The sequence below is a fragment of the Cydia pomonella genome, chromosome 25, assembly GCF_033807575.1.
Source record: "Cydia pomonella isolate Wapato2018A chromosome 25, ilCydPomo1, whole genome shotgun sequence".
Classification (NCBI taxonomy): domain Eukaryota; kingdom Metazoa; phylum Arthropoda; class Insecta; order Lepidoptera; family Tortricidae; genus Cydia; species Cydia pomonella.
In genome coordinates this window covers 9,063,541-9,091,023 of record NC_084727.1, presented here as the reverse complement: position 1 = coordinate 9,091,023, position 27,483 = coordinate 9,063,541, and the positions used below count along the sequence as shown (strand labels likewise).

General features: G+C 37.0%; 2 protein-coding genes and 1 long non-coding RNA gene across 5 annotated transcripts in view; 1 reads left to right on the top strand and 2 right to left on the bottom strand.

The window, feature by feature from the left end:
- Positions 1 to 87: 87 nt before the first annotated feature.
- LOC133531368 (uncharacterized) lies at positions 88 to 27,121 on the bottom strand. 3 transcript variants are annotated; one of them, XR_009801519.1, is made up of 4 exons: positions 27,067 to 27,121; positions 8,024 to 8,057; positions 7,593 to 7,731; positions 88 to 858 (listed from the first exon to the last, which is right to left on the bottom strand). XR_009801519.1 is itself a non-coding variant. In XM_061869531.1 (4 exons), exons 1-4 carry the CDS (start codon positions 24,606 to 24,608, stop codon positions 781 to 783), a joined length of 324 nt encoding a protein of 107 aa, XP_061725515.1. In that variant the 5' UTR covers positions 24,609 to 24,834; the 3' UTR covers positions 88 to 780. The 3 variants fall into 3 exon arrangements, 2 of the variants coding, with proteins under 2 accessions (XP_061725515.1, XP_061725516.1); XM_061869531.1 differs by lacking the exon at positions 27,067 to 27,121 and adding an exon at positions 24,536 to 24,834; XM_061869532.1 differs by lacking the exon at positions 27,067 to 27,121 and adding an exon at positions 23,898 to 23,971.
- Positions 15,377 to 18,002, bottom strand: LOC133531636 (uncharacterized). The gene is made up of 2 exons (XR_009801569.1): positions 15,949 to 18,002; positions 15,377 to 15,536 (listed from the first exon to the last, which is right to left on the bottom strand). It is a non-coding gene; the product is annotated as an uncharacterized LOC133531636 (long non-coding RNA).
- Positions 27,089 to 27,483, top strand: part of LOC133531361 (uncharacterized) — a 73,669-nt gene continuing 73,274 nt past the window's right edge. The window contains exon 1 of the mRNA XM_061869519.1: positions 27,089 to 27,182. The gene's annotated coding sequence lies outside the window, so the exon portion shown is untranslated. The remainder of the gene's footprint in view (positions 27,183 to 27,483) is intronic.

Sequence of the window (27,483 nt, the reverse complement as noted above, 5' to 3'; positions counted from 1 at the left end):
GTAATTTTTTATCAATTAATTTATTATTCGTTGTTTGTTTAGAGTAAGTGTATAATTGTGAGATTTTATAGTAAAACGACAAGTTAATATGCTCATGTATTTTATTTATCTTATCCACTCACCTGCTTTTGGTAGCTGTATTTATGGAAGTTAGAGGCAAGTAACAGAATCCCCTTAGGCAGAACTGTTGCAAAAGTGTCCAGCTGTCAGCTATAAATAATAGTTCCAAATCTCTCCAGAGTAGCGCTAGAATAGCTAAGAACCTAGACGTTATTGACTGAGTGAAGTGCGCTGTCTATGATTAGATTTTTTTCTCAAGTATTCTAGGTATTGTAGCGCCACCTATTTATGTTTTTTTGTCGGACACATTTTGGTATACGGAGTTTCTGTTCCTTGCCTCTACCTTCCATAGGTAGCTGTAGCTACCAGCTGTCACCCGGTTTTATATTATATTATTTACCCACAGACAGCACCAGAAGTATTCGAATCAAGATTCAAGACTACGTGACAGAGTGTTTACTATTCTTTAATAACGAGGAAATACCAGCTGAGCCCCTACTCAAATTTGAGAATTTTAGGGAAATAGCTCCGTCGCGCTGAAGGGAGCGGCTCGAAAAATTAGTGCGATAAGGACAATTGCAGCAGTGGTAAAAAATCCTGCGTAAAAATCTCAAAAATCGAGGTTTTCTTCTCGAAATTTTCTTCCTCCAAAACTTAACTAATCATAACGAAATTGTGTGCGCGTGTCACTTTTTTAATTTTATTTTTCTTTACATTATTTTAAAAAAACTTGTTTGGTTTCTTCAATTTAAGTCTGTCGAAACGTTTCCTTAACCTCTGGAACTCCGGTAATATTTCCTGAAAATAAAAATAAAAACAGTATTAATCATATTTGACGGTCATAAATCATAATAATATATTATAAACTTGACTTGTTTTATTTTCTTATTTAATATCATGAAAGAAAAAATAGCATCATGGCCGAATATCCCATATAGGGATGAAAATTCCGGAAAAAATCAAATATTTTTCTACCTTTCGGGAATTTTACCAAATATAGTTTTTTTTCCGTTTTTTTTTCTGTTTTGTTCAGAAAAATGAAATACGTCATACACAGTGCCACTGATGAGTGATGACAGTGTCAAATATATTGAATGCCAGAAACTAACACATTAGACGTGCAACCTTAACCTTCCTGTTTAAATTCCCAATTAAATTCATATGGAAAAATATAGAAGTATAAAAAAAAAACTTGATTTTTTCGGCTTAATTCGTTTTTTTCTAAAGTATTGTAACTGAAATTTGCATTGTTTTTTTCGAAAGAAACTTGAAAAAACGAGTTGTTTGGAAATTTTGTCGTATTTTTCCGGGTATTTTCAACGCTAGTCCCATACTAGGCACTTGTTCACAGATAAAAAAGATATCTTAATTCAAAACGCAAAAATCTCTTGCGCACGGTTGCTTAAATAAAATAATAAATTGCTTAGTCCAATAAATATGTCTTGAGTTAAAAACAACATAATTTTTTAAAGGAGAATAAAAATTATTTAGTTTTATCTTTACACATTTTTAAAGCGAATGGTAGTGATTTGAGTTAAGATATTAATTACTCGCCGCAAGAAAAAAAAGTCTTAGCAAGAGATATAGCACGCTCTTAAAAAACGGTTTTATCTTGTGTAACTCTACCTCAAACCAAAAATATGACCAAATTCCAAAGAAGAAGCACCAAAATTTTTCTTTGAGACTTTTAAGTTTTTAAGCAAGAGCGATTAATTCTTGGTTTGATGTTTTCAATATACAGTCAAGATCTTAAGCTATTTTAAAAAAAGAAGCACCAAAACTTTGGTTTGAGACTTTTAAGTTTTTATACAAGAGCCATTAATTCTTGGTTTGATGTTGTCAATATACAGTCAAGAGCCAAAGCTATTTGAAAGAAAAAGCACCAAAACTTTGGTTTGAGACTTTTACATAAAATAGTATCAATAAATTGGATGAAGAGGACAAGAGCGCTGGTGGCCTAGCGGTAAGTGCGTATGACGTGCTATGAAGGTCGCGGGTTCAAACCCCGGCTCGTACCAATGAGTTTTTCGGAACTTCTGTACGAACATTTTGTCTACACTCACCCTTACCTAGCTGCTGGACGAGAGAGGGGACGGACGCGCGGGAGGAGTACATATGACTTTTTGCATATCATTACGAATCCATCTACGGCACGATCAAGCGCTGCCTTGTACTTAACATTTAAACATATCAAATTCTGTTATATATACAATTTTGTGGAAGCTTATTATACTTATATCTACTGAGAACCGTCTAATTCATTGACGAGCCCCGAATTGTCGAACAATGTGTTTGTGTTTATTAAGAACCAGTATAATTACTTCACACTGAATTGAGTATAGAATTCTTGGCTGAAGGCAGTGATCACCGGCTGCGCTCTAGCGCGAATTTGTCACTTGCCATACCCCCCCCATAAGAATCGTGGATACGACAAATCTTTCGCAGTCCGTGCAGTCAAACTGTGGAATGAGCTGCCTATTCCGCTCAGACAAGCACAATCGGTTGCGTCGCTCAAGGTTAGGTTGAAGAAGCTGTGGTCATCTGACTGCTAAATAATTTTCATCTCCTAGTGTATAATTACTAATTATTTTCCACTTCTCCCAGATATCGCTGGGGCGATGCTGTTGAAGCGGACTTGCGCGATCTCCAGGCCGATAACTGGCGGGAGATGGCGCAGGATCGAGACAACTGGCGTGTACTCGTGTCGGAGGCCAAGACTCATTCTGGGTCGCTGCGCCATTAAGTAGTAGTAGTAGTAGTTTTTAATTTTTTTTTTAGTTTAATTTCCGTATTACTTTTTTGTGTAATATATGTATGTTTATTCTATAAATTTTGTATGTATTTGTATCCTCTACTTTCTGGTACCTTGTTGTACATGTTGCTGTATTTGTCATCCCCTTCTCACTCTCTCCTCTCATCTACTCAAAAGTTAACTGGAAGAGATCCCTTGAAGGAATAAGTTCGCCTTTGTACTTAGCTTTTCCTAATTGTAAGTGCCTTTTATTATGTGTTTTTGTACAATAAACAGTTTACTACTACTACTAGAATTAGGGTAGACCGGGACCAATTGGGTACTCGACACATATTGAATATTATAACAAAATTTTGTTAAATGGATAGAAAATGAGCCATCTATTATAAAAAAGTGGAATTTAAAAAATTATACTGAGATTATAAAAAAATACAGGGCTCCAAAGTCTCAAAAAAAATTTTTTTGTCCTTCAAAATAGAGAAAAAAATTATACCATTCGATTTCATACATTTTATTGAAAAATAAATTGTACTACAACTATACACATAAACGCAATATTTCAGGGTCAAAATGGCAATTTCCTTGATCTTCCATACATTTAGGACAGACTTATATGATGTGACGTCACATCATGTTATATTTTGTTAGAGGCGTTTCAATCGTCGAGTGCGAGCGTCAGACTTTAACTCTCATTTCTGATCTTTGTGTTGCTTAAATGCCATGAGTCCTATATAGACATTTGATCCTCAGGAAAATCAAGATCGTTTGACATTATTTACAAAGAAACAAATGCTTATGAATAAGAATCTAATGTTACTACGTTGAAAAGTAGGCTAAAACATGCTGAGGCCTTTCTTTCTTCCTAGCGTTGTCCCGGCATATTGCCACGGCTCAAGGGAGCCTGGGGTCCGCTTTGACAATTAATCCCAAGATTTGGCGTAGGCCCTAGTTTTACGAAAGCGACTGCCATCTGACCTTCCAACCCAGAGGGTAAAACTAGGCCTTGTTGGGATTAGTCCGGTTTCCTCACGATGTTTTCCTTCACCGAAATGCGACTGGTTTTTCGTACATAAGTTCCGAAAAACTCATTGGTACGAGCCGGGGTTTGAACCCGCGACCTCCGGATATCAAGTCGCACGCTCTTACCGCTAGGCCACCAGCGCTTAAAATATGCTGAGGCCAATACACTAAAACCCACTTGCATCAATCCACTAACCCGGGGTTAACCCGTTAAACCTAGAGTTACCATGATTACCAGTTCAATTAGACACTGAGTTAATGGTTTAACCAGTTAACCCCGGGTTAGTGGGACGGTGCAAGTGCTAAGTATATTTGATAAGATTGTATCAAAAGTTTTTTTAAACGCGTTTCCTTGTGTTATTAAATAAATATAAAATATATAAATAAATATTATAGGACATTATTACACAAATTGACTAAGTCCCACAGTAAGCTGAATAAGGCTTGTGTTGAGGGTACTTAGACAACGATATATATAATATATAAATATATATAAATACTTAAATACTTACATAGAAAACACCCATGACTCAGGAACAAATAACCATACTCATCACACGAATAAATGCCCTTACCAGGATTTAGACCCGGGACCATCAGCTTCGTACGCAGGGTCACTACCCACTAGGCCAAACCGGTCGTCAAAATATTAAAATGTGTCGTTTCACGATAAAGGTACCTTATGGCGGTAGGCGCATGCGCTATTATTAACGCTCCATATTAATGCGATGCTAAGTGACTTAAGCGCCGACCTTCATAAGGTACCTTTAACCGTGGAACGTCACATATATTTGACACCAGTACAGGGAAATTGTACCAGTAATTTAAAAGTTAATAATATCCAAAATTATGACTATGACAAATTAATTAATAAATACTTAAAACGGTCACTGCACACTTCATATGCGGTGCAGTCATTGCTCCGAGAAGAAAATCCTCGAAAATTGACTCGAAACATGTCGAGCGTATTATTATATAAGTATTGTAATATGTTATAACCAGTGATCGGTTTTTTGGATTCTCCCTCGCGGGATATCAAGCAGAAAAGTTAATATAGATACGACAGTTTCCCGCGATACCGAAACAAACCGTACAAAAATAAAACAATTTAAATTATCTCTAAGGAATTTTTTACTCTTACATGGCAACCAGTTGAGACAAAAACTTCTATTCTTTTCCTAATCTCAACATTTTATTTAAAGCAAAATATATTAAAACCTCCACAAAGTATTAAAGCATATATATTATAATTTTTCCATCATGACAGATATATGCTTATATAAAAAATACTTCAAAATCTTGACATTGACATTTCATTATTTTCTCTGGATTTCAGTTCTAATTATTTTTGGTGAGCAATAAAACCATTTGACATTGTGGACATTGTTTTTCTCAAACTACCTCTCAGTTGAAAGAAGTGTTATTCACTTTTTGATAACGAACTCATTTATTCAAACAATTAACCCGTAGTAACCATATATTAGCTGATAGACACGCGTACTTACTCGCCGAACTTTTATCCAAACGGTACAAAATGTGCCGCTTTGGAGGCAGCAAATGAGCTGTCAGTGTAAACACTTGTGCTCATTTGTTCGATTTAGACAATAGAATGGTAAGTAAAAGTACTCGTCTATCAGCTACTTAGATATTTTAAAGTGTAATAAAATAAACACATTGTATTTTTTTGCCTTTTCTAATAACATAAAGCCCGGATTCCCGGGGCATATCCATACTAACATAATGATTGAGGTCATTCACCCCATGTCGAATCCAAAAAACCGATCACTGGTTATAACTTAACAGTAGACCCTACTCATAGTGTTGTGTTCCTGCCGGTGAGTAAGGTTACCAGAACTCAACGAGGGGGGTGGCGGTTTAGGGTCGGCAACGCGCATGTAACACCTCTAGAGTTGCAGGCGTACATAGGCTACGGAGACTGATTACCATCAGGCGGACCGTATGCTTGTTTGCCACCGACGTAGTATAAAAAAAAACTTGTTTAAAATAATTTTAATAACTTGCAAAATTTTTTTGGTATAACCACCCCTAATTGGGCACATGCTCTACAAAACACCCTATATTCTGTGTAAGTATCCTCTTATTTTTAATTGTTTCTACACGTGGCAGTAACACCAGAACGCAACAAGGGTCCAAAAAACTTGTTTCCACCCTCCTGCCCCTTATATAGGTCAACTCATTAAATACCCTGAAACCATATATGACAGTTATAATATTCAACTGTATTGACAGCTATTAAAGATCAAATTTAAACAAAATATTTTTATATACGTTAAGGGGTTAAGACAATACATATGCACGAACGTCTCTCCGTACAAACGTAGTCCCCATATTTCTCCCTGGACTGGAAAACAGTTTTACACAAATTAATTATGTAGTTCGAATTTAGATTCAATGTTGTCCTTTTAAAAGGACATCAGGACTTAGGAGGGTAAAGTTTCCTTCATCTTACGTACAGCACGTCATCGTTTCTGTCTCCCTCTGCGCTGTTTCCGTGCATTTCTGACTTAATTTCTGATTACTGCCGACTGATTAACCATTCATTTACACTTCGAAGCGTAAATTTATCCGTCTTCATCGCTCTCTTCACTGTTTTCGTGCGTGATTCAATTTTTTTTTTTTCAAATATTTACACGGCATAACAGCATATGCCAATTAATACACCGAATAAATTAGACTATACAAATACAAAACATATATAAAATAAAAAACACATATTCATTAAAAATCAAATGCAAGTGCTGCAAAGCCTATCATCCATGATCTCTCAGTACCTCAGACACTCCTGGCACACATTCGCCCATCTCCACGCAAACAAGTCACACTCTCATAACGCGCGGAGGAGTGGCGAGGTTCCTCCTGAACTCCTGGTGTTTTGGGTTCTTTCAACTCAGAATCACTAGCGTATTTAATTCTCGTGCTAAAAAAAAAAAAATTGTTTGTAATTGTAGTTTCCTCTTCGTCACGCACATACAAGTGAAAACACATTTTTTTCACACTAAATCGTGACGTAATGGAACGTACATTTTGCGATATCTTTTTAAATGGTAAGATGGAAAATGCTGACGATTCTGAGTAGAATGAGCCCAAGATTGTCCAGATTTGTAAGGATCAAGTTTTCAATATTTATTTTAGAAAACTCCCATGGCGTTATTCATAAACGTTTATCGATGTAACAAACCGATGATAATCATTTTCCCCTATCCATCAGTTTGACATTTGTTTGTTAGAAACAGACACAATTTAACAGAGATTTATAAGAGGTTTCTAAGTTTTTTGAAGCTGCGGATGTCTATGGTCATCGTCTTCGTCTCCCTCTGCGTTGTTTCCGTGCGTTCCTGATACTCAATATATAATGTACTTCCATGATCATTATATATATTTTCCTGCTTTGTTTATTGATTAATATATGTACATAATATACTTACTATTATAAAAATCTTTTTCTTTAGTATTGTAGACAGTTTCAGCTTGTCAGAGAAATATTCTCGATGACATCAGCAGGTTACTATCAGGTGGGTGGTGTACTTGTCTGCCACACGGTATGATAAATATTTCTGGATTAAGTACGCAAAGTATGTAGGTACATATCTATCACTCGCTTCAGCATCGTAAGTGTCCTGTGGTCTCCTTAATCTATCAGACATGGGTGCCTTGAGCTGCGGACGGCGGTAGTGGTCATGGCCGTCTCCCTCTGCGCTGTCTCCTTGCGTTCCTGGTTTTGAATACATAATGTACTTACTTCAGCATCATATATTTTGTCCTGTTTCCTAAATCGGTCAGTCATGGGTGCTTTCGGCTGCGGACGGCGGTAGTCATCGTCTCCATCTCCCTCTGCACTGTCTCCATGGGTTCCTGATTGTTTCTGGATCACTATACATCTGGAATAAGCAATAAGAAAATAAACAAAAATAGGCTCGTTTATAAATCCACGTAAATGTGATGGACGCTTTTTCATAGATATGAAATTTGTATCATAACTAAAAAACAAGAAACAAATGACTATCTCCATGAATGATTGGTCACATCTTGTCGTTCTAAAGTTGACTATAAATTAAGTGATAAGTGATAAAGCGTATCGACTATCACAGGCAGGCGCCTCCAGTTTAACGTAAAAGTTAAATATTTTAGTCAAAAAATATCTATTGTCATGATGATAAACAGGCTGTTTACCTTTTTTGTCTCGAGAATCCTGCGTCGGGCACGACTGGGAACAGATAATTAATGGTTTTAGATTACAGACTTTTACATACAAATTAAAATATACATTTATGAACCTCCAGTAGGCCTAAGATGGTTGGCTCTTCATTATTTGCCTGCCATGCCTGTCACGTTCTAACAAGTATGTAAGTGCGAAAGTGACGGGCATAGTGACAAGTGACGCGATTTCGGGGTTGTTCCCATACTAAAAGTTGCCCAGTATGATTGTGACTAAATAAACAATAAATTGAAAATAAGCTTAAAGGATGCTTAAAGGATGTATGGAAGCGGTGGTGGCCGAGTGGATATGACGTCCGACTTTCAATCCGGAGGTCACGGGTTCAAATTCTATGAGTTTTTCGGAACTTATGTACGAAATATCATTTGATATTTACCACTAGCTTATCGGTGAAGGAAAACATCGTGAGGAAACCTGCATGTACATATGCGATGAAATTCAAAGGTGTATGTGAAGTCCCCAATCCGCATTGGGCTAGCGTGGGGACTATAGCCCGAGCCCTCTCGCACATGAGAGGAGGCCTGTGCCCAGCAGTGGGACGTATATAGGCTGAATTATTATTATTATTATTAAGCTTAAAGGAAAGTACGACCAATTATACAAAATATGTAAAAAAACTTCCTATAAATCAAAAGTATATAATATATGGTAGCTGTATAATATAATTTTGATGATAAATTTTAGGTGCTGAAACAAAATAAATATAAAACAAACAGCATAAAAATGAATTTAAGAAAAGGTTAAAAAAACGTTACTGGAAAATTTACCCTACTAATATTGCTTTGAAATTAACCTTTTTGTTTGTTTTTATATTCATAAACATTCGCCATGTATGTTCGCTTTACACATAGTACCTACCTAAGTAATAAATATAAGAGCCTCGGTAGAGAGTACCATTTGTCGTTGAAACTCTAGGTCCATGGGGTCCCAGCGCGCACAAGTTTTTTGGAGAAATCGCGAAACGTCTGGTTGACGTAACTGGTGACCGAAGAGCTGGCGGCTTCCTCGCACAACGTATCAGTATTGCGGTACAAAGAGAAAATGCCGCCAGCATCCTTGGTACAATCCCTCGAGGGCCTATTTTAGATATAAGCTAGTTATAGTAATCATCTGTATATATCCATTATGTATATTGTTATTGTAAATAAATATGTTTTATTATTTTTTTGGTTTTGATAAATTATTTTCATTTTATTATTTTTATATTTATTTAATGTATTCTTCTTTTTTTCTTTTATCTGTATGTAAAGACAAAACATAATACACACATTACAAAGTACATTCTTACCTACACTATTTCTACATACCAGCCCCACATACTCATACACGTACATTAATAAACTATAGTACAGGAACACACAAAGATGTCAATATAGAGCTGAGAGCTGTACCTAAGAAAGGTACATTACATTATGCTAGTAGTGACCGACCCCAATCTCTCCCGGGACCAGTCTGAAAATCAGCGCAGAGCCCTCTGGCCCTTTGCCACATTATAGATTTAAGTTGTAATTATTGTGTTAATTTAAGTTAATTAGTTTAAGTTATTTTGTATTTTTTAGCTATTTTCACAGAAATTGTAAATTTTGTTGTGTGGCAATAAAGATTTTTTTATTTATTTATTTTATTTATTTATATTCTAATAAAAAATAATAACCTAAGCTTAGTATTAAGTGCATATCATATATATTAAAATGTATAAATGACCGCTATCTCACCAACTGCTGCGATCGCATTTTGGCGAGGAATAAATTGGTGTCACAATGTTATGTACCTTTATGATAAATAAATAAAAAAAAACCTGTATTCAAATTTTAATCCATATGATTTTGACATTAATGCGAACAAAATAATAGTAGTTTATGTTACTGCCACATAATAAAAGACATTAAAATACACGAGTGCGGGTTTAATCACACGAGTGTTTGAATGCCTAATTATGTACAGTTATCGTAATGTTGGCCATTATTTACGGATTTTGGAGGCATCATAGAGGGTTTATGATGTGTGTGTAGATAAAGTTATTATCACAAACTAGCCACAATATGAAACCAAAAAAAAAAAATTTTTAATCTTTAATTATAATAATTAAAGAAATTAATCATTGAAGTTAAATGTGTCTCCTTTCAATCATTGCGTCCCAAAACTTAAGTAGCTATTCGAGAAAGTAACCCCGGAAATTGGGAGCTTCAATCAAAGCAAGTAGGGGTGGCAATGGCAGGGTGGGGTAACTTTGACCCTTTAAGGGTGTTGTCTTTATACTTGACCTTACAGCCTTTTTGGGTCAACCGGGTATTAAACTCGTACATCTTTGAGGATATAGCCAACCGGAGACGACTTGTCTATAATTTTCTGTACAAAACAGTCTGCCGATTTTTGCGGGGGAGGGGCACGTCAAATGTATGGCTATTTGTACGGTCACGTCTGAAAATAGCGATACGGACAAAATGCCAAAAATATGTATACACTACCCTAATATATCGGTCATAAGGTCGTGTATACATATTTTTGGCACTTCGTTCGTGTCGATATTTTCAGACGTACTGTACGTAACGAATGTCCAGCTAGGCCATCCAAAGGCAAGAATTTGACTGAACTAACTGAATATATATATATATATATATATATAATTGTATTGTACTGTTTGGCTTATGAATGTGTAATCTGATTAACTATGTGTTGTTTTTGCCTGTTTGTTTCCCAAAGGTTTAAATAAAAAAAAATAAAAAAAAATAACAATATGTAGGTATATAGAAAGTAAAACTAAAAATTCATCATCTCAGCCATAAGACGTCCAGTGCTGAACATAGGTCTCCCACTTGGACCTCCACATGTACCGGTTGGAAGCGACCCACATACATCTTGTGGGTGGTCAAACTAAAAATTTACATAAACAAACCGCTCCCCACCGTCCCCGGTGCAAAGGTGCCCATGATGCTCGCAGCATTTCCACGCTGAATTACCATGGACAGCCTTTGCACTAGGAACGACTCGGAGCGGGGACCCTCCCCCTTTTGCCTGAGACGACGGCCTAGTTCGCGTGTAAAACGTTTACTTATACTTTGACGGTGGCAAACAAGCATTCGGCTTGCCTGATGGTAAGCAGTCTCCGTAGCCTATGTACACCGCAACTCCAGATGAGTTACATGCGCGTTGCCGACCCTAACACTCCGCACTTTCGTTGAGCTCTGGCAATCTTACTCATCGGGCAGGAACACAACACTATGAGTAGGGTCTAGTGTTATTTGGCTGCGGTTTTCTGTAAGGTGGAGGTTCTTCCACAGTTGGGCTCTGCTCTAGATCTGGAATGACATCCGCTGCGCTGTGCCCTACCACACAAAGCGAGATGACATTCACAATGCCCATACCTCTCTTTTGGACGTAGTTTAACCCTTTACCAGGCTAAGGGATATATATGCTGTAGTCCCTAGGCTTAACGTTATGAAGCACGCCGCAAGTTACCAGGCCGTCTTCCTTTTCAATAAGTTACCCACTGAATTTAAAACAATTACTAACAGTAAAATTTTCAATGCAAGACTCAAGAGTTATCTTTTAAAAAAGTCGTACTATTGTATAACCGACTTTATAGACGATAGCTGTATTTAATTTTATTATAGTTTATTTGAATTTTTGCTGAGTTTACGTTTTTACTATGTACATATTAGTGTATTATTCTAGTAGGATACCAAAGTGACGATATTATTATTTATTGTTGACATATCTTAGTCATTAAATTTTAAATTTCTAACATTTTTTATTTTTATTTTTATTTTTATTGATATTTTATTTGCTTGGTTGATATTTAAATCTTATTGACATGATACAAATTTCAGTTAATATTATGCATATATTCTTCAATATTTTTAATTAATATCATCAGCTTGGGATCACTAATTAAGCTTTAATTTCTTTAATATAATGACATGTAATGTTTTATTTTTAATTTTAAGCTATGTTCAACACAATATTTTATTGTTATGAATGAATAAAGAACCCACTATTTCCCACATGCGGCTATTCAAACATGTGTTCTATTTTCGATGAGTAAGACTGACATTCTATTGTAATTTTTGAACTGTCAGCCTGGTAAAGGGTTAAGGACGTACCCGGGTCCGGGTCCAACTTTGTAGCCACAGTACTACCATCATCATTTACTGCCATCTTTCCGGATAACGGTGAACGGTTGTGGCGCCATCGCTCGAAACGATGCCGCTATACCTTTGGCCTTTGCCCGGTAAGATGGCGCCACTTTTTTAATATTTAATAAATTTAACAAATATCAGTGAAATATGGAACACAGTCAAATAGCGTTCTAAAAGTTTTAATCGTGTGTCGAAAGATGGTAGGTAATTTACTGTGGCTACAAAGTTTTCTTTGACAATCCACCTGTTTTTTTTTTTTGCTAAGGTCAACTTTTTGAGCGGCCCCAGTCAGCGCGATGGAGAAAACGAACAAACAAACAAACATTTATTCAGCAAATAGGCCACAGGGGCACTTTTACATATCAAATTTTTACAATAAAAAATAAAATACAATTACAAATATGGAATCAATTAAATATTAGATACGTTATTAGAGATGTAAACAGTCTCTAATTGCGAATTACACAAAAAAATACAAACAACAAATACTAAAATTCTTTAGAGATGTCAAGTTAGAGATAAAATATAATAAAAAAAAACCATTTAAATATCCTTAGAGATGTGAAGGGTCTCTAAGGATTGAATTCTTATATAAATAATTAAAAGACATGAAATTAACAAACAGACAAGAACCGAATGAAGTGTTTTACGTTATATTTAAGAAGTACCTAAAATTATCAAATATGAAAATGGGCACAGCTGGTATTTCCTCTTAAGGGACGACCGCCATAAGGTACCGTGAATGAAACGTCACATAAGATTAGATGAAAAGCTTAAAATACAAAAGTACAGGGGTCTCGGCCCCGAATACATTTTTATGCCATTTGGGGTCGAGACGCTTGGCCCGTGGGGTCCTAATGCTCTACAACTTTTTAAAGAGCTATCAAAAAGGCTGGTCGACTTCTCAGGTGACCGAAGAGCTGGCAGCTTTCTCGCACAACGTATCAGCATCGCTATACAGCGGGGAAATGCTGCCAGCATCCTCGGCACCATGCCAAAGGGGCCAAATTTTTTAGACATATTTTAATTTTATTTAGTATTAGTTTTTAGTTTTAATTTAGTTTTATTTAATAGATAAGTTAGTTTATTTTTATTGTGCCCGACATTTAATTCCTTTTTAATAAATCTTTGTTCATTCAGATTAGATTAGATTAGATTAGATTAGATTAGTTATACTCACAAGTATAAAAATATTGTTTGCTTATTATGGGTCCAAGAATACGTTCTTAAGAGGGAAGTATAGCACATGATCGTCTATAATAAAAGAGAAACATTTTTCCACTTCTAAATATTTTTTTATTTTTAATACCACGACGGTGGCAAACAAGCATACGGCCCACCTGATAAGCAGTCACCGTAGCCTATGGACGCCTGCAACACCAGAGGTATTACATGCGCGTTGCCGACCCTTTAAAAACCTGTACACTCCTTTTTTGAAGAACCCCATACTGTAGCCCCTCGGGAAAACCTCGGCAGGAAGCTCATTCCACAGCCGAAGCGTTCGCGGGAGGAAATTCCTCAAATCAAAAATAATCCATTCTCCATGATATTTTGTTATTGACACAATGAAAAACTAGGTTTATAGGTTTTATAGGTTTGATTGTTTGCCACCGACGTGGTATAAAAAAAAATAGGTTTTTTTTAATGCGAAACCAATAATCATAGAATATATTATGCTAAAGCGATCACTCTTAAGAATTAGTGATTTGTTAAGATTTAGTTAGTGGAAAACGTTTACTCCCGAAATGGAATTTTATAGAAAAAGTACCTCTATTTCGCTAGAATCACAAAGCTATTATTCCCTCTGAAGACTGCCATAAGGTACCGTGAAACGACACATTTATGTCACTCACGAACATAAAAATATTGTTTGTTTATGTCTCCAATACGTTCTTCAAATTCCCCAAGTTTTCCTGAGTACTCAGTATATTTAGAGAAATAAGAAATACATAGAGTGCTCACTCCATACATCAGGGGCCTTATTCGACATGCACAACTGTCAAATTTCGCGTCCACATCAAATCAACACTTGATTCTATCGCATGTTGATTGTATCAAGTGTTGATTCTATCAACTGTGGATATTATCATTTGGAACAATCAAAACTCATTCATAGAAAAAATAATCAAACTAAAATCAACTTTGTTTATTACTACTATACAGTTTGTAATGGCTCTGAACTCGAAGTGGATCGGTTTGATTTGATTGTCACCTGACTGTGGATTGCTAATGTCAAATTTTGACAAGTGTTGATTTTATTGCTAGACTTTTTTGTCCATGGGCTTGGGCACCATCTTGGATTTTTTGACGTACGACAGGGAATACCCTTCCTTTCATACAATATATGGCATAGAGTAAGGCGTCTTTTTTTTAAAACATAACTTTACAAGAATCAGCGACATCTTGTATCCGATAGGATAAGTAATGCGCTATGAATAATGCGGCGGCGAGTAGTGAAACTATACGATATCGAATAATGCTCGCTCCACATATTCTCCTAGAAACGCTCAAAATTCTGAAAAAATTCAAGCAATTTACTCCGCACCCAGTTGCTTCTAAACCACGTTCACGATCCAAGTTGTAAGTATACCTTAACACATCTTTCAGGCATATGATTTAAAGTCCGTTTTTTAAAAATTACGAGATGGTTCATGAATCCTTTATTATTTTTCCAAAAATTACGCTATTACATTATTTATAAAAAAGATATAATATAACTGTTAGTAACTCGGTCACTTGGTCTATCACCAACTATTTGAATGCTCTTTGTATGTATACGCAACCCCATTGTACAGTCGCCATCACCATTAAGACCTACTGTATGGTCTATATTACACGTTTCGCGGGTAGTGAAATTTGTTTAGGTATCCTCCTTGTGACTAGTTAGAACAGTTTGACGGGATGACGAATAGGAACAGATTTGCAGTTTGACCAATAGCTACAAAATTACGATGTGTCCTAATAGAACTAAATCTACTTGTGACGGGTTGAAACAAATAATACTGCTTTTGGCGGTGTGACCGGTTAGAACAAAATTTTGGTGTGATGAGTTGATGCCTAAATCGACCTAAGTACTTATTGTTTATATAAACCTACAAAAAGACGATTCCTATGTACAGGAGATTAAATACATATTATGTTATTCAACTACGAATTTAAAAATATATATTTCTGTTTACACATTTTTTTAACGTTTTTCTTTAATAAAATAAAACATTAAAGTTTTCTGTGACTATATTTCATTTTCTTGAGTGTAGATTATTAGTTTCAGTTTCCAGTTGGTACCAGGAACTACACCTCTTCAAAAACTTTGCTGGTGGTTCGACATCTGTAAGTTTATATATAAAATATCATAAAAACACTTAAGATAAAAACTTATAAATAAATTCTGGTCGGTCGGTGGTGTGTCCAGAAGGCTGCTGCCCCTCTGGATAACAATGCTGATCCGCCGATTGAAATATAGGCCAGGCCTCTGGTCACCAGAAACCTTTAAAAGGCGTTTTGACATTTCCTCATAGACCCACGCTAGGACCCCAGGGTTTCAACTTCAACCCCAAGCGCCACAAATATGTAGCTAAGGTTTTAAATTCTAGACTATGAACATGAAATATTGTTCGCTAGTTAGGGAATTAGAAAAAAATAGTAATAGGAGACGGCCGTGGTCGTGGTAGGTAGGTACATCATGCGTGGGCCAGGCAAGCCCTGAAATTATGCACCAATTTTACTATAACTTTGTTCACCTATTGACTGTTTCCAAGATAATCGTTTTTAATATGTAGTCCATATAATCGGGCAGTATAATTTGCCTCATATTTTTAACACAAAATTATTATCGGTACATATATATGTACCTATTTTGCAATATTTTCTTGTTTGCATCATTTAGTTACTTGTTTACTCCGATTGACGTGTTTATCATTTTCGTTACTATGACAGCGCAATACTTTAAATATTGTAACGTGAAGGTTGAGTCCGGTGCCAAAATAACTCACACTAATTTAAGACCCACCTTACAGTTTACATAGCGGCATTGTCCTACGATGCTTTAAATGAATACGGTAAACATTTAAATACTACTACTAGGCGTTTATTGCGCGTACTCAGTCGAAAAAGTATGAAACCGATTTTGACGAAGAGTGCATGCGTATTGCATATTCGAGCGATAGAGAGGCAAATAAAGACAGGATATAGTTGCCTTTTCTCAATACAAATTTGAATACTCAAGCCGTAGCCATTTTGGTGGTTATACTGCTTTGTATATGTGCGTAAAAATGTGTATGTGTGGATTTTTAGGGATGTGGACGGGTCGATTTTGATCATATTATATATCGATAAGTGCTACACAGCGAAACTTCGATATCTTCACAAGAAATAAACATCACAGATGGATAATAAATATTTTATAATATAATAAGATAACTAATTTCTTGCAGAAAACATGTTTTAGTAGTTATTTATGTATCGTAATTAAAATATCCTGGTCCTTATTTTACTTTTTAGCTTCTCTATGTGCAATCGGTATGTCAGGCTTCTGTCCAGTGTAACACCGAGATACTTTGGGGAATAGTTATGTTGTAAGGCTGTACCCCGGAATCTAACTCTGAGGGTCTTATGTGCCAGCTTATTGGACAGGTGGAAACAGCAAACTTCGGTCTTAGAAGGATTTAGGCACAGGCGCCAACGGGTGAAAAAGTCGGCAGCAGAGGTCATATAGATATAGCTACATGATAAAAGAAATAGAATCCTCCATTATGCGTGGTCGGACGCCTGTTTTTCTGCCAATGCCTATTCATAAATCTGTTAAGACCTTTTTTCTTGATAACACCTAAAATAATAAGTTTATAATTAATCTCAATGTCTCCAGTTTGCTGTTTATTCAAACAGAAAAATCCAAATTTCTCAGTCATTATACGACCGCTGTCTTATATTATACGCCATTAAAAATTCAACATTAATAACAATTAATTAGGCATATCGTCCAATTTATAGTATGGCACAGGTATTAGTTCTTACAAAGTTGACCTTAATTTACAAATTTTTAAGGAGTTGATGTAAAAGTGAATTGGAAGAAGTTGATAAGCAGACGCAACCAGCTAGTCGCCGAAGCTCCGCTTCCCTCGGATGAGCCAATTAAGCCTGCACCTAACAGGCTCTGGCTCATAGGGGGCTTTGAGCTTGCTGTTGCGTCAATTTTCATATTAACAAAAAAAGCTAGTCTAACAACACAATTAATGATTATTTTGCCGCATTCTTCACTATCTCTCCCTGTCTCACTGCCATCTGACCTTCTAACCCAGAGGGGAAAATATACCTTATTGGGGCTACTTCTTCCTCGTGATATTTTATTTAACCGAAAAGTAATTGGTAAAAGTTAAATGATATTTTGCACACAAGTTACAAGATGTTCATTGTTAAGAGCCGGGGTTAGGACCCACGATCATTGGTTTTAAAATCAAACTTTATATATAATTTGTATTTTTATAATAAATCAGTTTTCTTTTTGACATTTATTAATTGTCAAGATTTTTTTAAATCCTGGACAATTGTCACATGTACGTTTTTATGATAGATCTACATCGACGCAACTGCATGTCATTGTCATGGTTCTTGCGGTATATTTTTATAACGCCAAGATCGGAATTTGGCAGCTAACTCCATCTTGCGTCGAGTAGAAGAATCAAAATCGTACAGAAAAAACTACTCTCTGCCTTAGGATCCCCTTTCAAATGTCATAAATCCAAACATGGCAGCCATACCCATCGACAAAAAAGTCTACCGTTGATCTAATTTCATTTGACAGTTAACTAATACGTATTCGACACGCTTATATTTGACAACTAGAATCCTGACTAGAGCTGGGACTGCGTACCAAAAGTACGTCTCTGTTACTCGTACCAAAAGTACGTCTAAAATACCACTTTTACGAGTATGACCCCCAATAGGCAGTTTACGTATTTGCCGGTCTTAGGCGTCTTACAAATAAGGATTATTTATGCAAATATCGACTTATTATTTCGGTAGGGGTCGGAAATATTATGACGTTTTGAGTGAAGGCTATGAATCCATTGACATATTTTTATTATATATTATTACACTATTTTTAGATACAACAGACGCCCAGACGACCGTCTGTTAACAAAATTTTGTTTTGCTTAAAGTAACGGTAAGAATGGAGGTACGAGGTGATGAAAGTTTCATATTTGTTTTATTTCAGAAATCAAAGTTCGTACTTTTAAATACTCGACAAGCTAAAAGTAGTCTATTACAAAAAACCTGTTCCAAAAACTATTCCGGTACAACGCCCCGCCTCTAGTGTGGATATTGTTCACTGACAGGTGTTGATGATAGCAATTCGACAAGTCACAATATTTCCCACATCAAATGGAAATCAACACGAAACGTCACTTTTAGCATGTCGAATAAGGGCCCAGTTTTGGTACCAAATATTATTTTCCTAGTCGACATCTAGCATCGAGTAGTGGTACTCTCGGCACTGCTACTCGACAATAGATATCGCGGCACACAAAAAGTCTAATGCTCAATGATTTATTTATAACCGGAACTCTATTTTCAACTCCTACACTCTGGTTATAATATTAGCTGAAAATCGTTAAGCATTAGACTTTTTGTTTGCCGCGATATCTATTGTCGAGTAGCAGTACTGAGAGTTCCGCTACTTGACGCTAGATGTAGACTACGAAAATAATAGATTATTGGTAACAAAACCTTTGTATGGAGTGAGCACTCTTGGTCTTCTTAATTCTCTTTGGTATATTATAATAATATTATTTGTATGTCTGTCCTGTTGTATGTCCATATCTCGGGACCATGAGGTCCCGGACCTTTGGGAGGCATGCGTGGGGCCGAAGCCAACAGCGCAGAGGCCCTTTTAGACAAATTTGATGTTATGTAATACACCAGCTAGAACCCATTCACGGGTACAAATAGATACCCGTAAATCGGTCCTAGTTGGTGTAGGGGCTATTGTAAATAAAGTGGAGAAGAGGGCCGGTTATGGTGTTGAACTTTGGCTGGTCAAAAGATTGGGCTATTGTAAAGAGGTCCGGACACCTGCCATAACAATGCTTAAACACGTTATCGAGGCAGGCGGTGACTTGCCGCTGACTAGATGGGCCCCTGAAACTGCCGTCGTAAAGACGACCAGGAGGAACACCGGTGTGAGCGGCTCAAGGGTGTCGAGAGGTGTACGCCGCTTTCTACCCAGTGGCTGATAACAGCCACTGTGCCAACTCGCGTCTTATGCATCTTTCACTTCCACCCCCGGAGCATATAGCTCGAACGATTCTCCTCTGGACGGCCAATGAAGGCAAGCCAGAGCTGAGAGTCCTGCGGGTCCCCTTGGGGTCCATTCCGACCGACAAAGACACGCCGGAGACGGAGACCCTGACCGACTCTCGGGAACACTCGGGTCCGTGGGGTCGTTACTCCCCAACAGCTCGCCACAAGCTGCCCTGCCTTATTATAACCTTCTGTTAGAAATTGTTACTGTCAACCCCATCTGGCTTTGCAGCATCTTTGATCAATGATATAAGTTTAATCTAGATTTTCCTTCGCCGGGGCCATTCTTTATATAAATATGCCCTGATATTAAATAAAGTTACAAAAACATAAAATTAAATGTAGTCATTAATGAAAATACATACTAAAATATATCTAAACACGAAACTAATTATCTATCAGTACCCCTAGTGTAAATTTGATCGACATCATAACGTGACGAACGCGTTTGCGTTAAGTCTCATTTTGTATGGGATTTTGAGTTTCCAAAACGTCCCGCTTGGCGCGCTCTTTCTAAATCCAATACAAAATAAGACTAAACGCAAACGCGTACGTCACGTTTCGAAATCGAATTTATTTACACTAGGGGTACAGAACTTAAATATATTTATAAACTAAATACACACACAGTACAGTATGGGGTTCTTCAAAAAAGGAGTGTACAGGTTTTTAAAGGGTCGGCAACGCGCATGTAATGCCTCTGGTGTTGCAGGCGTCCATAGGCTACGGTGACTGCTTACCATCAGGCGGGCCGTATGCTTGTTTGACACCGACGTGGTATTAAAAAAAATGTATAAAATAAATATCTACCTACTGGCTACCGGGCCGTCCCCGATGCAAAGGTGCCCATCACGCTCGCTGCGTTGCAGCGTTGGATTGCGATGGACAGCCTTTGCATCAGGAAAAACCCGGAGTGGGGGTCAGTCTTTCTAGCAGGCGACGACCCAGATCCCGGAGGACTTACCCTCAGCGCACCAGCACCCCGAAGTCTCCAAAAGTTACAAATGAGTTATGGTTTTAATATTATTCGAAAAAAAAACTCTGTTTAAATTTAATTGTATAAAAAAATGCGCAAGAGTAATCTGAATCCCCAAACTTAAAAAAAAAAACTTTTAACGTCAATATTTTATTAATTTTGTTACTGTTTTTGTTTTATCTAGACAAGAAAACATGGTTGACTGGTAGAGAATGCTATTTAGCTTTAACTCCGCCATTTGTACAGTGTTGTATATGTTTTGTGCAATAAAGTTTTAAAAAATATATAGAATTTAGAAACATCTAAATTATTATACCTACCTACTGCTTAACATTAAATAATAAATATCAAGCGGGGGAAAAATCCATACTTTGAAATAATTTCACCTAAATATTATATTTAACTCACCATTTTGTACGAAAACAAAAATATAAAATATACCAAGCAACTCTCGTGGCCACATTTCGACAAAACTAACAAAAAATTGTACATTTCCTTCCTTTTATAACACATAAAATTTAAATTTATGTTTTAATATTTAATATTAAGGGTCCCCAGCAAGCTCGGTTCTCCATACAAACGTAGTTACGCTCTCATTTTTAAACGACTAGCTAGATTGCTCTGAAACTTTGTACTTACAATACGATAAGGTATATCTAATTAGGCTGTAACGGCCCGATTTAAAGAATAATTAAGACACGTTTAAGATCTTGGAAAGATCTTTAAAAGATCGATAACTAAACGACATGTCAAAATTGACGTTTATTTCGATTCCGCTGTGATCCCAATAAGATCTAACAACGCTATTTTTAACGTAAAAGTGACATTGGTTGCCCGAATCGAGCTGATTCTGTCAATTATACGACATACGAACGATATCTAAATGAGAACTTATCTAAACCAAAACTTTTCGTGATCATATTTCATTCTTCGAATCGGGCCGTTAGTTCATGTATCCTCAGATACTATAGTTAAAAAACAACAGCGAATTTAAGTTTTTCATACAAACATTGTTTTTGCTCTATTTCATTTGTTTTAAAATAAAATAAAATAAAATAAAAATTGTTTATTTCGGACCATTAAAAAAATCCATAGCGATATTAGTAAAAATCTTAATAGCTATCTTATTCTCTATGTTAATTAACTACAAACTAATCCCTTACCACCTCACCAAGAGGCTTTACCCACTTATCCCTCCCAATCACCACACCGACCCAGTATTTAGTGAGCAGGCAGTCGAGTCTCTCGGCCAACGTCCTCAGCATGCTGTTGCAGCATGTTGTTTTATAAGCTGGAGCTATATAAACTAATTACAAATATAGTTAGACCTCATGTCATTGTATGTGCAAAGTTTCATTACAATGCAACACGTAGTTTTGAAATGAGAACGAAACTCCGTTTGTATAGGAAGGTGAAATTCGGCCCAAATTACTGCGGACTCTTAAATTTTGCAATCAGTCACTTTGTATGCGGGTATAATGTCATGTTTTCTATAAAATTACTTGCTCACTAATGATGCTGTTATCAGTGTAACTTACATTAGTTAAGTAGCGTATCGTAGCGTAGTAGCGTTTAATTTCCCCCCCTCAGCTACCCCGCACCTCCACCATGTAAAAGAGATAGCACTAGTTGAGGTGGGGAATGTAAACGCTCCAGGTAGATTCTAATATTATTATATATTTTTTCTTCATAAACGAAATACAATAATGTTGACTTTTTTTTTTTTTTTTTAATACTACGTCGGTAGCAAACAAGCATACGGCCTGCCTGATGGTAAGCAGTCTCCGTAGCCTATGTACACCTGCAACTCCAGAGGAGTTACATGCGCGTTGCCGACCCTAACCCCACCCCCCTCGTTGAGCTCTGGCAACCTTACTCACCGGCAGGAACACAACACTATGAGTAGGGTCAAGTGTTATTTGGCTGCGGTTTTCTGTAAGGTGGAGGTACTTCCCCGGTTGGGCTCTGCTTTAGATCTGGAATGACATCTGCTGTGCTGTGCCCTACCACACAAGGCGAGATGACATTCACATTGCCCATACCTCTCTTTTGGACGTAGTTTAAGGACATACCCGGGTCCCCTTATAAATCTGTCATCTTGTGGCCTGAATCGGAACCATAACCATGTACATTTACACGTCAAGTGTTTTCTTGTGCATAGTAGGTTCTGCCATCTTGTGGGCTACATGGGAACAATAAACATCACATTTACGCCTCGCGCCAAAAATCTGACGGCTCCTGTGCTGCCTCCTACAGTTCATGCACGCTCTCTATTCCGTCAGTAGGGCGATAGTTCTGAATTCAAATAATCATTGTCAGTTATCTATCACGAGACTGTAAAGTTCCTGTCCCACGATGACGTGCAGATTTGTCAAATCTAACCTTTATTGTCATGATAATACGGGTTAAGGCACACGACGTCATGAATGACACGATCTATACTTAGACAACTATATGAAGTAGCGGCCTTATCATTAAAAATATACAAATAAATGTCATCTCTTTTGTTTGACGACCGGTTTGGCCTAGTGGGTAGTGACCCTGCCTACGAAGCCGATGGTCCCGGGTTCAAATCCTGGTCAGGGCATTTATTCGTGTGATGAGCATGGATATTTGTTCCTGAGTCATGGGTGTTTTCTATGTATTTAAGTATTTATAAATATTTATATATTATATATATCGTTGTCTAAGTACCCTCAACACAAGCCTTATTGAGCTTACTGTGGGACTTAGTCAATTTGTGTAATAATGTCCTATAATATTTATTATTTTATTTATTTTTTATTATCTCTATGGCTGTTGCTCGACGCATCATTGGCGCAACTACGCAGCGACGCTTTTCCATCTCAAAATAAACTAGTGGGGGGCTGCCCTAAAACACCCTGTCCAGGCGGCGTACAGTTAGCTATATAACTAGTTGTTAGTTTATAACCAAACGTAGTAATTAGCGTTAAGGTAGTTTTTTTTACGCACCGCTGTGCTCCTGTCCCGCGCCCGCGCCACCAGTGTTGAGTCACCAATCCTACGTTATACCTACTTCATAATTGTAATACCTACATAAAAATTGGCCATGCCGGGACGGTAGGACAGTGCAAAATTATGTACCTTTTTATAAGTATAACGAGCGAGCTCATCGCCAACAAACTGTCTCGCAGTTTGGCGAATATTTTGTTTTGTGGTACACATATTTTATATTTTAATGTTATAATAAATAAATAAATAAAAAAAGTCGCCCCACACATTACCGGTAAGCCACCTCTAGAATTTCTGCGCGAATGATTCTTTTTAATACCACGTCGGTGGCAAACAAGCATATGGTCCGCCTGATGGTAAGCAGTCACCGTAGCCTATGGACGCCTTTAACACCAGATATATTACATGCGCGTTGCCGACCCTTTAAAAACCTGTACACACCTTTCTTGAAGAACCCCATACTATATTAGACCCTCGGGAAAACCTCGGAAGGGAGCTCATTCCACAGCCGAAGCGTCTGCAGGAGAAAATGTGGATTTTAGAGAAACCCCACACTAAGCGCCGGTGTCTAGTCAACTCTATAATAAATAATAAATATTATACGACATTATTACACAAATTGACTAAGTCCCACAGTAAGCTTAATAAGACTTGTGTTGAGGGTACTTAGACAACGATATATATAATATATAAATATTTATAAATACATAGAAAACACCCATGACTCGGGAACAAATATTCATGCTCATCACACGAATAAATGCCCTTACCAGGATTTGAACCCGGGAACTCTATGGCTGCTGCTCGACGCAACGTTGGCGCAACTGCGCAGCGACGCTTTTCCATAGCGTTGACTAGACGCTGACACAAGCATGGGCGCTGCCAGGATTACTTTCAGGGAGGTGCATAATAAATGGAATAGGAGAATCGATGCAGTCATTTATTTTTCTTGTGATATATAGTTCCGAGTTATGCTATCAAAATCATTGCAGACTTATATTCGTCCAACTCTATAAAAATGCACCCCCTTGCACCCCGCTGCCAGCGCCAAGCTCGAAAGACTAGAGTCGGTAGCTTACCCCCTTGCACCCCGCTGCCGGCGCTTATGCTCGAAAGACTAGTCTGGTTGTTGGTAGCTCTAAATGATGTCATTCAGTTATCGTGCATTTCGTTCTTACTTGTCCGCACATGTACCGGCGTGAGCGAGACGTACGATAACTCATTTAGATATTATTCTGATGTCGGTGTACGTTCGAATTGGCTTGTGACGCTCACGAACGAAGATACCTTAGGGTCCGCGTTGACTTAATCAGTCTAATTGTTCGGTTCGTAGGTCAAATGTTATCGACGCACTCCGATAACGGAACGGGCGAACTGTTGTAACTCGCATATTTACGTTTTTGTGATTTTTAAAAATACAGAACTAAGTAGTTGACGTCTTTCGTTGACGACCGGTCTGGCGTAGTGGGTAGTGACGCTGCCTATGAAGCCGATGGTCCCCGGGTTCAAATCCTGGTAAGGGCATTTATTCGTGATGGGAGTTTTCTATGTATTTAAGTATTTATAAATATGTATATATTATATATATCGTTGTCTAAGGACCCTCAACACAAGCCTTATTGAGCTTACTGTGGGACTTAGTCAATTTGTGTAATAATATTTATTTATTTATTTACTTTCGGAAAGATTGGCCTAATATCGCCAAGAACCGAGACGCGTGAAAGAAAGAGAGGGAGGCCTTTCCCCAGCAGTGGGACACAATAGGCTAACAAAAAAAAATGTAGTAGTAGCAAAACACTTAATTGTACAAAAATATACATAAAACAAGAAAAAACACACCTCGTCATTTGTGAAAATGTATATAGCTAACTTTACTGTTTCACGCATGATTCTTTAATCTAGTCGTATAGTTTGTATAATTTACGACAGTTTAAATTAGAAGTTATTTTGCGATATACACAGATTTTAAATACAGGTTTTATTTCAATAAAGAGTCATTAAAGACCTAGTTTCTCTTCTGGGTTGGAAGATCAGTACCTCTAGTGTAAATAAATTCGATTTCGAAACGTGACGTACGCGTTTGCGTTTAGTCTCATTTTGTATTGGATTTAGAAAGAGCGCGCCAAGCGGGACGTTTTGGAAACTCAAAATCCTATACAAAATGAGACTTAACGCAAACGCGTTCGTCACGTTATGATGTCGATCAAATTTACACTAGGGGTACTGATGACAGTCGCTTTCGTAAAAACTAATACCTATGTTTTGATATTACTGTGTATGATTCGTTTATATTACACAACAATACTCGAAGAATATTGAACTAGTTTTAGTCTTATCTTAGCTTCTAGGTCCTTATCTTTGGACTTATACAGATACTCATTCTTGTTCATTAAAATACTCTTTTATGGATATTTCTCTAAATGAGAGCTGTCCAAATAACAGCCAGCGGCCCAGTGCCTTATACACATTCCATACAGTCCGGCCCGCGAAAACGATTCGGAGGACTTGTCACGACCCTTGGGTCAAAAAGTTTGGAGACTGCATTAAAGGAAACCCACAATCCTGCACTAACTACAAGTTTCTGTTTGACCCAAAGGTCGACTGGTAGAGAATGCCTTAAGGCATTAAGTCCGCCATTTGTGCAATTTTATATCGTGCAATAAAGTTTAAATAAATAAATAAAGGAAACCATACACAGAATATAAAACGTGCAAGCGCCATTTTGTACCACAATCAATCAATATTTTATTTGACATAATACGGTAACATTTTGAAGAAGGTAATAAATTGACACGAGTCAGTATGATCTTTATACCTACAAAATTGCAGCTTAAACACAATTAGAGGGCCTACCGCGAACCACGTTCGACGTGTTGCCTCTCTGTCGCACTTGTAAATTCGCACGTAAGTGTAACAGGGAGCCAACACGTCGAACGTGGTTCGCGGTAGGCCCTCAGGTACCGAGAAGTTGTACAAAAATCCATTTGAGTACTACACATAAAAACAGAGCGAAGGTAAGTATCTAACCACTTACCTACCTACTTCAGTGAGTGTAAAATGAACAGAAGCAATTAAGAGGCTGTCAATACCTAAAGCGCGCACACTGTCTATTTGTATCAGAGTAAATGAGATAGCACTGTCGCATGTTACTGGGTCTGGGCAAGGGAATAATAAGAAAATTATTTAAATACAAAAAGTTGATTAGATATAAATGTTTTGAAATTGTGATTTTAATTGCAGACCCATAAGTCAAAACAATAAAGACATAGAACCGTTTAATTGTTATTAAACTTTGCAATTATTTTCTATCGAGCCGATATCCTACAATCATGTATCGAGTACAACCACGGCCTTTGAAATATAATTAATATGAACATATATTTTTCTCACTTAAAACAAATAGTCTTTCTTAACTGTTTAAGTAACATCAATTTCAAGGACATTGGGTGTTGACAGCCTCTTAACTAACAGTTACACAGTGATTTCTCTATAGCATCAAAAAAGAATACTATTTTAAAGCTCCCAGTAATATACTTTGATAGATTGTAATACCTACTGCTGTAGAAAAATATAAATTATGATTACACAGAAATCGAAAAGTTGGAGTTACCTCACTTGTCCGCTGTCCAGTTCAAGCTTCGTCGTCTCATTCGTTCGTGCGTCGTGTTCGCTCAAAGTATTAATAATTAATATTATTATTGTTTAACAACTCATAGGAAAGTGAAAGTGAGTATATCACTAATATATGTATGAAAAAGTGATTTGGATTGATTTCAACTGGTGTAGGTATGCGAAAAACTATGAATTTTGTTCGGGATTTTTTGATTGTGATGTGTTTCTTCTAAAAGGATTAACCGGGTTTGGGAATTATCTTCCAAAAGTTTGTTTATTTGTCCGAAAATGATTAGTTATCTCTTTTCGTCAATTTTGTTTTGATTTTACCAAGTTATGTAAACAAATTAGATTACAATAAGTGTTTTTAATCACCGACGCAAAAGAGTGTATAAGTTAGACGGGTGGCCCGAAT